This window comes from Panicum hallii, chromosome 3 (assembly GCF_002211085.1).
Source record: "Panicum hallii strain FIL2 chromosome 3, PHallii_v3.1, whole genome shotgun sequence".
In the NCBI taxonomy this organism is placed as follows: domain Eukaryota; kingdom Viridiplantae; phylum Streptophyta; class Magnoliopsida; order Poales; family Poaceae; genus Panicum; species Panicum hallii.
In genome coordinates, this window is record NC_038044.1 from 62,535,811 (window position 1) to 62,548,505 (window position 12,695).

The 12,695-nt window shown below is 43.3% G+C and overlaps 2 protein-coding genes and 1 long non-coding RNA gene across 5 annotated transcripts; 1 reads left to right on the plus strand and 2 right to left on the minus strand.

Annotated features, from left to right (window-relative positions):
- The first annotated feature begins 62 nt into the window (after positions 1-62).
- LOC112884578 (septin and tuftelin-interacting protein 1 homolog 1) lies at positions 63-2,851 on the plus strand. The gene has a single exon (XM_025949994.1). It carries the CDS (start codon positions 179-181, stop codon positions 2,711-2,713), a length of 2,535 nt encoding a protein of 844 aa, XP_025805779.1. The 5' UTR covers positions 63-178; the 3' UTR covers positions 2,714-2,851.
- Positions 2,852-4,142: 1,291 nt separating this feature from the next.
- On the minus strand, positions 4,143-7,720 carry LOC112887941 (cold-responsive protein kinase 1-like). Of its 2 annotated transcripts, XR_003227663.1 has the most exons (8): positions 7,558-7,720; positions 7,039-7,176; positions 6,847-6,962; positions 6,340-6,550; positions 6,017-6,254; positions 5,767-5,917; positions 4,727-5,171; positions 4,143-4,212 (listed from the first exon to the last, which is right to left on the minus strand). XR_003227663.1 is itself a non-coding variant. In XM_025954236.1 (7 exons), exons 2-7 carry the CDS (start codon positions 7,103-7,105, stop codon positions 4,818-4,820), a joined length of 1,137 nt encoding a protein of 378 aa, XP_025810021.1. In that variant the 5' UTR covers positions 7,106-7,176; positions 7,558-7,720; the 3' UTR covers positions 4,547-4,817. The 2 variants fall into 2 exon arrangements, 1 of the variants encoding a protein (XP_025810021.1); XM_025954236.1 differs by lacking the exon at positions 4,143-4,212 and having other exon boundaries at positions 4,547-5,171.
- Positions 7,721-11,026: 3,306 nt separating this feature from the next.
- LOC112884325 lies at positions 11,027-12,152 on the minus strand. 2 transcript variants are annotated; one of them, XR_003227087.1, is made up of 3 exons: positions 11,999-12,152; positions 11,694-11,792; positions 11,027-11,570 (listed from the first exon to the last, which is right to left on the minus strand). It is a non-coding gene; the product is annotated as an uncharacterized LOC112884325 (long non-coding RNA). The 2 variants fall into 2 exon arrangements; XR_003227088.1 differs by having other exon boundaries at positions 12,094-12,137.
- Between the last annotated feature and the right edge of the window lie 543 nt (positions 12,153-12,695).

The window sequence follows — 12,695 nt, forward strand, 5'->3', positions numbered from 1 at the left end:
CGGCTCTGATCTTGACACGTCAGCCAGCGGCGTTCATCTCCGCACCGACCTGGGCGGACGAGAGAGGAGGGCGGATTCTTCTTCTTCCTCCCCAAATTTTCAAAAGAAATTAAAAAATCGGGGGCGTAACCTAACCCTAGCGGAAAGGAGAGGAAAGGAGTGGAGAGGAGCCGCCGCGATGGCGGAGGAGGCGGAGGGGATGGACCGGTTCGACATGGACGGGGACTTCGAGGGCGGGCAGTTCGGCCGCGACGGGGAGTTCTACTACCGGAGCCGGAGGGAGCGGGCGCCGCAGACCCGCGACGACGCCATCTACGGGGTGTTCGCGGAGGGCGACTCCGACTACGACTCGGAGGACGACGACGGGTCCCGACGCCGCGGCCGCCGGAAGCGCCGCAGGGACGGCGGCGGGGAGCCGGACCTCACCAAGCCCGTCCAGTTCGTATCCACCGGCAAGTTCATGCCCACCCAGGAGCCGGAGGCCGAGCCTGACAAGAGGCCGGGGCTCGGGCGCGCCGCCGCGGCTGCTGCCAAGGAGGAGGAGGCGGAGGAGGAGGAGCAGGACGACGAGGGGGATACCGAGATGCTGCCGACGATGTTCGGCAGGATCAGGGAGGGCGCCCGTGCGAGGCGGGAGGAGAAGGAGCGGGAGCGCGAGAAGGCGGCGCGCCGGCGCCAGGCTGCCGGGATGGGGGCGGGGGAGCCAGCGGCAGCCCTTGGGAGCCTGGAGGCTAATTCCAAGGTGGCCAAGATGATGGCCATGATGGGGTACAAGAAAGGAATGGGCCTTGGAAAGAACGAGCAGGGGATCACAGCGCCGGTGGAGACCACTTTGCGACCCAAGAACGCTGGCCTGGGGAGTGTGGAGGGTTTCAAGGAACCCAAGCCTATGACGTCTAAGGAAAACTTGCCGGTCCCGGCTCCTCCGCCGACATCAGGGAAGAAGGAGAAGCGTTGGTCCAAGAAGGCTAGCACAAAGAAAGCTCCAGTCTTGACGAAGAATGAGCTCCTGGCCATGCGTGCCGAGCAGGAACAGGAGGAGGAGCCTGCAGTTGTCCAGAAGGTGATTGACATGCGAGGGCCCCAGGCGCGGGTGCTGACGGACTTGAAGGGGCTCAATGAAGAACAAGAGATGGAGGCGAATGATGTGCCAATGCCGGAGCTGCAGTACAATGTGCGCCTGCTTGTTGATGAGGCTAAGGCTGATGTTCTGAGGTTGCATGGGCAGCTGCGAAGGGAGCAGGAGAAGGTGGCTAGCCTGGTGCGGGAGAAGGAAAACGTGGCCAAGCAGGAGGCATTGCAGAAACACCAGCTGCAGGTGATGGAGAGAATTGCAGAGACACTAGAGCGGGTCCGTGTGGATGATACAGCTGGCATGCTCACTCTGGATGGATTGCTTCAGACATTCCATGGCTTGAAGGTGCAGTTTGAGGAGGAGTTCAAGATGTGCAGCATTGCATGGATTGCTTGCAGATATGCCCATCCACTGCTAATCCGGATCTTCCAGGGATGGCAGCCTCTTCAGGATCCGAAGTTTGGGTTAGATGTCATGAAAAAGTGGAAGGACCTGCTGCAGGGGGACCAACCATATGACTTCTCAGATGGTTCTGCATCAATGACACCATATGTGCAGCTTGTTAGTGAAGTCATCCTGCCGGCTGTGAGGATATCAGGAACCAATTCATGGGAGGCTAGGGAACCGGAACCAATGCTCAACTTTCTTGAGTTATGGGATAATAAGAAATTGCTTCCTCCTGTTTTGCTTCAATCAATACTAGAGCATGTGATAATGCCAAAGCTCTCAGCTGCTGTGGATTCATGGGACCCTCGCAGGGAGAGTGTACCGATCCATGTCTGGGTACACCCATGGTTGCCAATGCTAAGAGAAAGGATAGAGACCTTGTGCCATTCTATTCGATACAAGCTGAGCACTGTCCTCCACGTATGGCAAGCACATGATGCTTCGGCATATGCTGTGCTGTCCCCGTGGAAGGATGTGTTTGATTCGGCAAGCTGGGAAGACCTGATTGTGCGGTATATCATTCCTAAACTGAGATTGGCACTGCAAGAGTTTCAGATCAACCCAGCAAACCAGAAACTTGATCAATTCAACTGGGTGATGTTGTGGGCATCTGCAATCCCAGTACACCTCATGGTCCATATGTTGGAGGTTGATTTCTTCAGTAAGTGGCAACAGGTCCTATACCATTGGTTGTGCTCACCAAATCCTGATTTCAATGAGATAATGAACTGGTATAAGGGCTGGAAGGGCCTTTTCCCACCAGAGTTACTTGCCAATGAGCGCATACGGATGCTTCTAACCGCTGGTCTTGACATGATGAACCAAGCTGCTGAAGGACTGGAGGTGGTGCAACCTGGGGCTAGGGAGAATGTGGGTTACTTGAGAGCAACTGAGAAACGACAATTTGATGCAGCACAGCAGGCTTACCATGCTGCACCAGGGGCAGCCATGGCGGATTTGAGCTTCAAGGAGTCTATCCAGGCCTATGCAATGGAGCAAGGGCTGCTGTTTATGCCTAGAGTTGGCAAGTTCTACAATGGCATGCCGGTGTATGAGTTTGGCACCGTTAGTATTTGCATAGACTCTGTGAAGCGACTATTGTATGCACAACTTCAAGAGGGAATTGAGAGATGGAGTGCTGTAACTCTTACACAATTGATGGAAATGAACCGAATGGGAAGATCACGCTAATAGATCACCTAGGCTTAGAGTTTCAATTCACTTTTGTTACCTGTTGTATAAAACTCTTAAATGATGTCAATGCATTAGCTTTTTTGAGCTTTCACTCTGTTAAAGAACAAAGGGTTTATGGGCATGATAATTGTTGTATGTCTCGGTGTGTTGCCGGTATTTATGCTGATGCCATCAACATGAGTTCAGGTGCTTGTTATGACTTCCTACGTGGCTGCTCTGCTGTAAGTGTTGAAGAACCTATGAAGTTGCTGCTACATGTAATTACTTTGAACACTTCGTGTCGGGCACTGAAATGTATTTTATGATATTTTTATGGCTCCTAAATTATTTATTCTGTGTATTTTGTTCTCATTACCAAATTTCCTCCCACCAGGAATGCCACCAAGCATTTGGCTTTGTTGCACAAGTGCTTAAATCCGATAAATGACATGGTTGTTATAGTTATTCGAGAAAACACATGGTTGTTATAGTTCTGATTCTTGATGAATTTATTTATTTATACTCTTGTCAACTGTTGCTTTGACATACCTGAACTACCTTAGTCCAGGAGAATTGCTGTTGGATAGTTTTTACTGATTATGTTTAAAATTTAAATACTTATAAGGTATAAAAACTGGTAATAGCTTTTATTCAGGAAATCTATCGTTTGTATGCAAAAGAAAAATTGCAGTAAGACAGTTTTTGTTTAACTCATGCCTACCTGGAGTCCTGGACATTCACATTATAACTGCTGGTCATTCAGTTAAGGTAACCAGTTGATCAAATATGTTACGAATTTGTTGTTAATGAAGACAGTCATGTTAATATGTCCTATAGTCCTGGATGTTCATTTCATTAGCTCTTGTTATTTCCAAGCTGTTCCTCATTAACTCGAGTTCCTCCTGGTAGGGCTGCTCTACAAAGGGATATTGAATTATGGATGCAGTAGTTCGATGCCAATGTAAGTGAGCTATCTTCTGCTATCAACTGATTTTTGTTTTCTTTCTTTGGTTTGTAGACTGGTGGAACTAGTCCATCATTTGAACTAGTAATTGATATGAACCTGCTTCTTATAATGTGTTGAACAAAATTTCAAACTGTAACAACACATTATTTTGATGCTTTGCCAAAAAAAGTGTCAAGACATCTTCAATCTTTTAAAACCCATGAACTTTGTAGTAGAAAAGCAATCAATGGATCTAGCTCTGGGAATACAAAGTTCTGGAGTGACCTCTAATTTCTGGATTGGCTTCTTCACCAAGATGTGTAAATTTTGATTTGATGTTAGTATGTTTACAATATGGTCAGCTGTTCACAGGTTGTTTTATACGCTTTATCCTTTAACATCGTTATGATGCATATCTGAAGATTAGAAAACGGAGATTTGGCTCCTGTAGCCTGTGATGGCATTTTAAACTTCTTGAGCTGAGCTATTTGAATCAATATGTGATTTTTAAGTGGCACTTTTATAATCCAACTAGGATGATATATATACAAACTGACACTCCTACAATATGCTAAGGCTGCGTTTGATTCAGCTTTTTGAACCTGCTTCTTCTTTCAAAAAACAGAAGCTGAACTAAAGGGGTTCAGCTTTTCTGCAGCTGTTTTGAAAAAGCTGCTTTTCTGTAGTACAAATTTAAAAGCAGGTTGTACCCTGCTTTTGCAGCTTTTTCGAATTTGTGAAAACTACACACCTACTATTGGTCACATATATACCCTTTCAATTCTTTTTATATAAGAAAATAAAGGAAAATAAAAATAAAAAAGAATACAAAAAAGTTAACTCCAAATATTTATATATATATAAAAATAAAGATTTAAAGGAAAAAGAATTTGGTCATCACAAAGAAATATTGTATACTGTCAATTTACATAAAGATAATATATAACTTTTTCATAGTCGACAACTCACAGCAGTTTGAACCAAACGACTTTCAGCTTTTTCACGGCAGGCATCTCACAGCAATTTTTTCACAGCAGACATCTGACAGCAGCTTTTTCACAGCTCACAGCTGAACCAAACGCACCCTAAATCACTAGCAAACACAAGCAATGCTCCTTCCAATTTACAGCCCATTTTTTTCCGAGGCATCTGGTCCTTAAACTTGCTGACTTTTCATCAGGGGCTCTCCTCTACACAAGTGCTACCAGCTACTGCAAGTGTGGACAACAGTGAGTTGCTCAATGCAGGAGACATTGATGGAGACAAACTAAACTGAACCGGCTCTACCGTCCTGACTTTCAGGTCCATGACGTCTGTGATCAGGCCGGGCCTCATGATCTTGTCACCAACAGCACACTCACCCTTTAACATCTTGGCGACCATTGACATGGAGGGCCTGATCTTGGGGCTATCCTGGGTGCACAGAAGCCCTATTTTCAGAAACTGATGCGCTTCCTCGGTGCCAAAATCACGCTTCAGGGTCCTGTCAATGATGCTCTCAAGATCACCGGACTCATAGAGCATCCAGACCTGACAGGATAGCAGAAATTTCTGATTTCAGATGCTTTAAATCGAAATATAAGATATGATAGCATTAGCACCTCAGGTATTTTAAAGCTAGCAAGTTTCTTTTTTTGAGACCACACTAACAAGTTTCTAAAAGTATATCAGTCAATTTCTCTCAGATCACCAATTTTAAGAACTAGACCAATATCTAAAAACTTGGAACACAGCCGATGAGTCAATGCAAGTAAATGGCTGCTTTAAACAATTGTTAGCAACACATAAAGTGCACCTTCCTTGTATTTTCCTTTAGAATTCTTCCAACTCTAACAAGTACATTGTGCGTGTCCTTGTCTAATATGTGATTATGTAAACTGAATCAATCATGCAAACAGTACTATAGTGCTATAGTTTTTTGTCTGTACTATAGTGTACTGAATCAATCATGTAAACTGAATCAATCATGCAATCAATCATGTCTGTACTATAGTGCTTTGACATAAAAGATGGTTCTTCCTGTAGTTTTTTGTCTAAACTTGCTAGAGAATCAGATAGTAGTAAGAGATAACCATATTCTTGCGAACCGTATCAACCCTAAACCATTATTAAGATTAATCTTAACCTTTTCTAGGAGGAACTGCTCGTCAAGAGGTAAGCTGGGATCAGTGTGGCATCTGCCACTGACAATCTCCAGCAGCAGTAAACCAAAGCTGTAGACATCGGCCTTTTTCGTTAGCTGCCCTCGGATTGCATACTCCGGTGCAAGATATCCTCTGACAAAGAATATACGTCAACTCTGTTTACGTGATCATATGCTATATCTGCAAGATCAAAGAGGCATGGACATCAACAGGAAGTGAGGCACTACTTACAGAGTCCCTGCAACCCTTGTGCTGATATGTGTCATGTTGCCTGGGAAGAACTTTGCCAGCCCAAAGTCTGCTATCTTGGGGCTGAGGTTTCTGTCAAGGAGAATGTTGCTCGCTTTGATGTCACGGTGGACGATCGGTGGCTGGATTTCTTCGTGAAGGTATGTGAGCCCATCTGCTACACCAACGCAGATCTTCACCCTTGTTCTCCAGTCAAAGATGATGCCACTGCAAGAATTACCTGAAGAACACCATCAGAGGTCCAGATTTTGACTGAACAAATGCATCATAGCTAGCACCACAGAATATCTAGGTTCAGGCATTACCAAAAAGGGTCTGTGCAAGGCTGTTATTCTCCACATAATTGTAGACCAGCATCTTCTGGCCTCCATCGACGCAGCAGCCATGCAGTTTGACAAGGTTGTGATGGGTTATGTTGGATATGACACTCAGCTCATTCAGGAACTCCTTTGTTCCTTGCCTTGACTCTGAGGAGAGCACCTTGATGGCAACTTTCTCGCCGTTACTCAGCTTTCCCTGCACAGTTTAGGTCAGAACATGAGCTGATAACAAAGGCTGATCAAAATATTGCAGTGATGGAAGTTGCTCTAGTTTGAAGAACACTGTCATGTTCTAATAATTCAGTAACTGAGACCCCATTTGGAACAATAGAGTTTTCCCGATTCCTAAAATTTCTGCAAGTTCCTATGTGCCTGTGTTCCAAACAGGAAGATAATTGGGCATACAACACCTATACAAGATCCAGAGTCCTTGTTGAAAGTATGCTATGTCAGAGATATTAGAGCAACTGGTATCTCAACGTCTCAACCTACCAGATAGACACGGCCGAAGGAACCCTGTCCAAGCTTGTTTCCTGGGCAGAAGTTTCTTGTGGCTTTTCTTAGCTCCTTGAACGAGTAGATTTTCACGTTGCCAGTGATCAGGATGTCTGCAAACAGAATCGAATGAACTACAGTAAGGTCCTGAGATGCTTCAGAGGAACAGCAGTTGGTATAAAAGTTTACCTTGGTCATGCTGCACAATCTGGCTTCTGGAATTCTTCGTCCTCCGGAACACAGAGAAGCAACCCATTGCTATTATTTACAGCCTCTCGTATTTGGAATTGAGATCTTCAGGCATACAAAAGAGATGTTGGTAGCTACCTGAGAAAGAAATTAGTCAGTAGGTTTCAAGAGACCAAGCAGGTATTGCATGGTGACACTCAGAAGTTAGCAACTTTCACTCTTTCATACAAAATAAAGGGTAGTAATTCGCAGCCAAGTTTTCAGATTCATACAAAACCCAGACATCAGAATGACCGAAGAATGTATGGTAAAAGTAAAACTGATTGAAGAAGTACATGTTTGAACAACAAAATTTGATGGAACAAGAATGTTCGTTGTCACTCTGAACACTGAAATACAGAATAAACAATTTTGCAAGATAACCTTCAAACTCCAAGAAATAAAGAAACCTTCATATCTAGTCAGAGAATTGAGCCGATTTGGCAAACAAGAGAACAGAAACTGAGAAGCGAATTTCACCTGCAGATTAATTGATCAGTGGAAGACTTCACCTTTGACGGGCTGAAGTGTGCATAAAGAGCAAAGAACATCGAACACCCAGCAAGGAAATTTTTGGAAGGTAGTAGGAGAAGAAGAGAAGAGGATATGTTTCTGCAAGAATTGCAATGGCAGGAGGAGAAGACTAGCATGGCTGTGCCATAAATACATGACAATCTGGGCAAGGACCCACTGGGACTTTTTTTTTTGAAAAGGAAGGACCCACTGGGACTGACCAGGCTTGTTCTCTTCTGACCTTGGAGAGTTCAGTTTCTTGCAACTTGACAAGGTAAATCATGGAAGACTCGTGCTCAGCTCACACCAGGAACCATAAAATAAGCAAGGATCAGAAGATGCCAAGATGATTAGACAAGTTCGAGCTACTTTAGTAAGCTTGTAGGTGCTGTGCTTGTGAAGCTGCAGTGTTTCTGTTCACATCTTAAGGTAAATACTCAATAGTCACATCCTGGTTTAGTTATGCTAATGATGGATTGATCATTGAACAAACGTGTTAATGGAGTACAGTTGTACAGTGTTCAGGTCTTTAGGTACCACGTGTGATCAAAGATGGTATAGATTGGTCATTATAAAATTACCATAAGAAAATGGTGTTGTAAATAGAAAATGACTCAGCCTTGAAAAGGCATATAGTTTATCAATTCCACTGTACAATCATTGACTTTGCCCACACGCTTGCATTGTACCTAAATATTTATAAAATTCAGTCATGGAGGTTGAAAGGCTTCTGGGCATGGACAAAATTTCTTAATTCAAATTTATGACATCCACTGGATTCTCCTTGAAGGCTAAACTCGAGCCCTATTTTCATATGTCATCATTTGTTCTCCCTCCTTCCAGGATGCTTCAGTTTAACTGTGCAGTTTGACATGTGTTTGCTGACCACCTGTTATTTCTTAACGATTAAGAAAAGAGTAGACTAAGTAGCTGAAAAAGGTATGCTTTGGATTATACTTGAAAACAATGTATACTCAACACCGAATTGAGGAGTACTTGTGTACAACATATATTTCTCGAAATAGCATGTCACTCAGTAGCTAGCAGATGGGAATAGGTGGTTAAATCAATTATGGGCTTCTAATCTTAAATGCCGAGTTTTGTACGAGGTATGAATCTCCAGCATGAATTTATCGCTGAAATCAAAATGTTTTGACTTGTAATCTTGAAAAAAATTTGAGTTGAGACAAAAATGTTAGATTGAGTCTACATTCTGGAGCAGCCTCGCCCTTTGATTGCTAGCGAAAGTCAATTTATCATTGTTCCAAAGAAACCTTCAAGCATTTTACATTTCCTAGGTTGCGCTCACAGGGAAAGAGAGATCCATTGACTACATGTACCTATTTATCTATTGGTGGAGTCACATTCTTCCTTCTCTGCTTCTCCAATTTATGGCATTTGGACTCTTGGTGAATGAAACAAATAGGCATCAAAGTACACAACGTCTTTGACCATTATAATGTGTACGGTGTACCTACCACTTTTATATCATCAACAAAATATTTGAAATTATTTTGTAAATTATTAACGTGTTAAAATTTAATTAGTATCTCACCTTTCAAAATGGCAAAGGATAGTATTTTAGGCTGTGAATCCCAAGCAAGACAATAAGATCATTACTATTTATGTGCACAGTTAAAAAGGAAGATGTTAAATTTGAGGGCATAGCAAGCAGAAAAACTTCAATAAAGCCCAAATTGCAGACGCAAATGCATAAAATGCAATTTTTCATGTTCACCGTCACAACACAGTTGAACGGTCGGAGAATATTCAAGAGGGAAGAGATGCAGGCTTCAGTCACTCTCTGCACCAGCTGTATCACCCAGAAAACTTGTGTATAAGTCAAAGAGCACATCTTCCTATCAGATTATATTTCGTCAAAAGGCGAAAGGGAAACAGGAGGAATTATTTCGGCAATTCGGCTTGAGCAATCATCATGGAGGCTTTACACATGTGCCGGCCGCTTTACAGAAGATTAATGAAGCAACCCAGCCTCAACTGATAATTTAGTCAAGCATCACTGTTCTACAGGTATAGACTAGAAAATTAGCGCGCCTCTGGCGCGCGCACATTACCACCATGATAGAGTGTTTCTCTCCTTGCTGTCGTTATAGAGCAGCGAGTTAAGCGACAAAAAATTATGCATGTGCATACTGTTGCTGGCTTGCTGCCTTCTAGTGGTAGTTGCGCCTACTGCTGCTCTTGGTGCTTAGGAATGAGGCCAAGACATGGCCCAGCCAGCCAGCCGACCGATAACTCGAGAAATCCTACAGACAATAGCCCAACACAGCCCCCCACCCAAGACATCCTGTCCGACGTCCGTATCGCACGACCCAGCACCCCGCGCGCCGCCGCCCTGGCCTATAGCGCAGTTGCGGAACCAAAAAACCACAGATTATATCCCAAGATTCACAAATCTTGCACGACAAAGCTTCATACATATTGTTCCCCTTTTGGCATTAAGATTATGAGATTGAGCTTGACTTGTTCTGTTCATACACTAACTAGTACCACGAAAAGGTCAACCATATATAGTTGATCATTGATCTTGACCCAAAGCCTATTGTTCTACGTTTAAAAAAATCGACCAAAAAAAAAGAAAAGGTCCAAGTCCGTCCTATTCGTTGAATTTTAGAGACGCTAGAGCGGTTTGCAAAGGGCAAGATTGTCCAACTCCTGTCCTGAAAGACTTGCACGAGCATGGCGTCACACTGAGATAATATTTTTTGACCATACTATTGCTAAGCAGCTGCACGGTCGATAGCTGAGCTGGAGTTCACCAAAACGACAGGGACAGTAGTGTACAGGAAATTACCTGTGCATGGGGGGAAGGAAAATGACATGTAAAAAAAAAACTCTCTGGTTCAAAGTGGAAAAAGAAAAGAGTGGTCAAACTGATGTTGCATGTGTGGGCCTGCTGCCACTGACACTGTCATTGGAGCCCTGCCCATGGTTGAAACTGGGTTTACCTGGCAGGTGCTGCATTCCAAACTCATGAGCATGCCAACAACCATTGCTAAAATCTTTCTAGAAAAGCAGGAACTAAAGGTTCTGCTTATGATCGACATGCATGTCACACACGCTGTTCTGTCAGTGGCTTAACCGTGTGGCACTGTTTGACGGGGTCTGAGCTGCGCAAGGTCGCCGGCAAGTCGTCAACGGCGTGCCGGAGTAGGTGACGCCCATGCCGGGCAGGCATTAGAACTTCAAAGGAAATTCAGTTCCGTCGGCTAACATCAGGGAATCAAATATCGATTGAGTCAGATTGTCTCACTAGCAATTAGATTATGTGGTAATTATTACTCCCTCTGTTTGTTACTGGGAATTTTAAAAAAGTTTTTTAGTGGTAAATTTTGACTGTCAGTTTTTTTTACAATACATCATCAATTGCCACAAATTTAGTGTCACATTAAAAGACCTTTGAAATGCAAATGCATTCATATAATATTGGCAATTTATACACTAGTCATGTATAAAATTTGACCAAAATGTTGATCAAAATTTATAAAGTTTAGCCCTTCAAGTGAAAAAAGTATATGTATGTAGCAATCAAAGTTGGAAAGAAAAGGAAAATCGATCCAACATTGGAGTGATTGGTTGCTAAAATAAAATGAAATATCGATCGATCCAAAGGAAATTAAGATTTAAGAGTGAATTTGAACATGAAAAAAGAACACCAATGGATCCAAGCAAAATGGAGGGAAGCTTATACAGCACTTTTAATCTCTCTGGTGTCGTGGCGTCGAGCCTGTAATTGATCCATGGTATATATTAACCACGGGCAGCAACATCAGTGGCAATCAAAATATTAAACCGTCCATCACGAAAAGCCTGCCAGCGTTCTCTCTCTTTGGGCTTGTGAGATGTCCCCATGAAGAGCTTCACACTGGAAACTTCAACTCATGCTTTATGACAATCTATCAGCATCCCTTTTTGTTTGCGTGAACACAATGCACTTACCACCTTTAGCGTGCGTGTTCCTGCATGAATAAATTATTTACCAATGAATTCTAGCAATTAGAATTTGAAGTAAATTAATACCACCGGGGAAGGATTTGAGTTGCAGTGGCACAAAGATAATACAAATCAAATCCCCTGCTCACCTTAATGAGTTCTCCAAGGATAGCAGGTTTTTCACGGTTCTCCAAAGCGATAGAAAACAGACTAATTCCTTCAGCCAGCTTTTGATCATCCTCACCAACCTACAATGGGCAAAAAATAAAAGTGAAAATCAAACTCTTGGAAATGCTGGTAGAGGGAAAATGCTAAAAAATGGTATTAATATAGTTGTTTTGAGAACAGCTCGTGGATATAAAACACACCACTCTAGCAGGCAAGTCATCTATGTGGACGGGATAAATTACAAAAAGGGTAGACCCCTAATCAGGTTCCAAAATGAGAATCATACCCATTTTGGATAAGAAAACTTCTACTCATGAACAAATAGAAGATTACATGAATATTCTCCTGATATTAAACTTGCACTGTGGATTCAAAGCTCACATCGCATGAGCCGGCTAGTACAGATTTGACCAAGTCACTTTGACTTCTATAGTTGAGGAATCGAGTTCATGGCAACGGTAAGTGCATCCATGCGCTACAGCCCCGACGGCAAACTTGCAGATGGGATCTACTCCAAGAGCTGGAACCTTAAAATATAGAAATAAGTCAGAATTCAATCTCACAGCAACCACAAATCTCTTTACGTCACATAGGTCCCCGATAGTGCCACGGAAGATCTTAATTTCTTGGGTTATTCGACCAACAAAACCAGTTATAGATGTTGTCCCGGCCTGCCCAAGGTGAGGCCCCTGACCTTCTCCCTGGCACACTCAGAGCTAGAGGTAGAAGAAAGGGAAGCAGCAGTGAACACACACTGGTGGGTGCTGCTTAAAAAAACTGAGCTGCAGCTGCTCTCCTTATTTACACATACTAAGGGTCCGTTTGGTTGGGGAGCCGACTTGAATGGAATGGTTCCATTCCAATTTCTGAGAATGGAGCCGCTCCGTTCTACGTTTGGTAAGAAGAACGGAGCCGCTCCATTTTTTGTTTGGTTGGAGAGTACGATAGAGTCAGGAGCGGAGCTAGAATTTACGACCATTGAT

Excerpts from the sequence above, each read along its gene's own strand:
- LOC112884578 (XM_025949994.1), top strand. The coding sequence starts at position 179 with ATGGCGGAGGAGGCGGAGGGGATGGACCGGTTCGACATGGACGGGGAC.
- LOC112887941 (XM_025954236.1), bottom strand. The coding sequence starts at position 7,105 with ATGGGTTGCTTCTCTGTGTTCCGGAGGACGAAGAATTCCAGAAGCCAG. Across the intron at positions 6,551-6,846 it reads CCTTCGGCCGTGTCTATCTG|GGAAAGCTGAGTAACGGCGA; the intron begins GTAGGTTGAGAC and ends TAAACTGTGCAG. Across the intron at positions 5,918-6,016 it reads ACAAGGGTTGCAGGGACTCT|AGGATATCTTGCACCGGAGT; the intron begins GTAAGTAGTGCC and ends ATTCTTTGTCAG.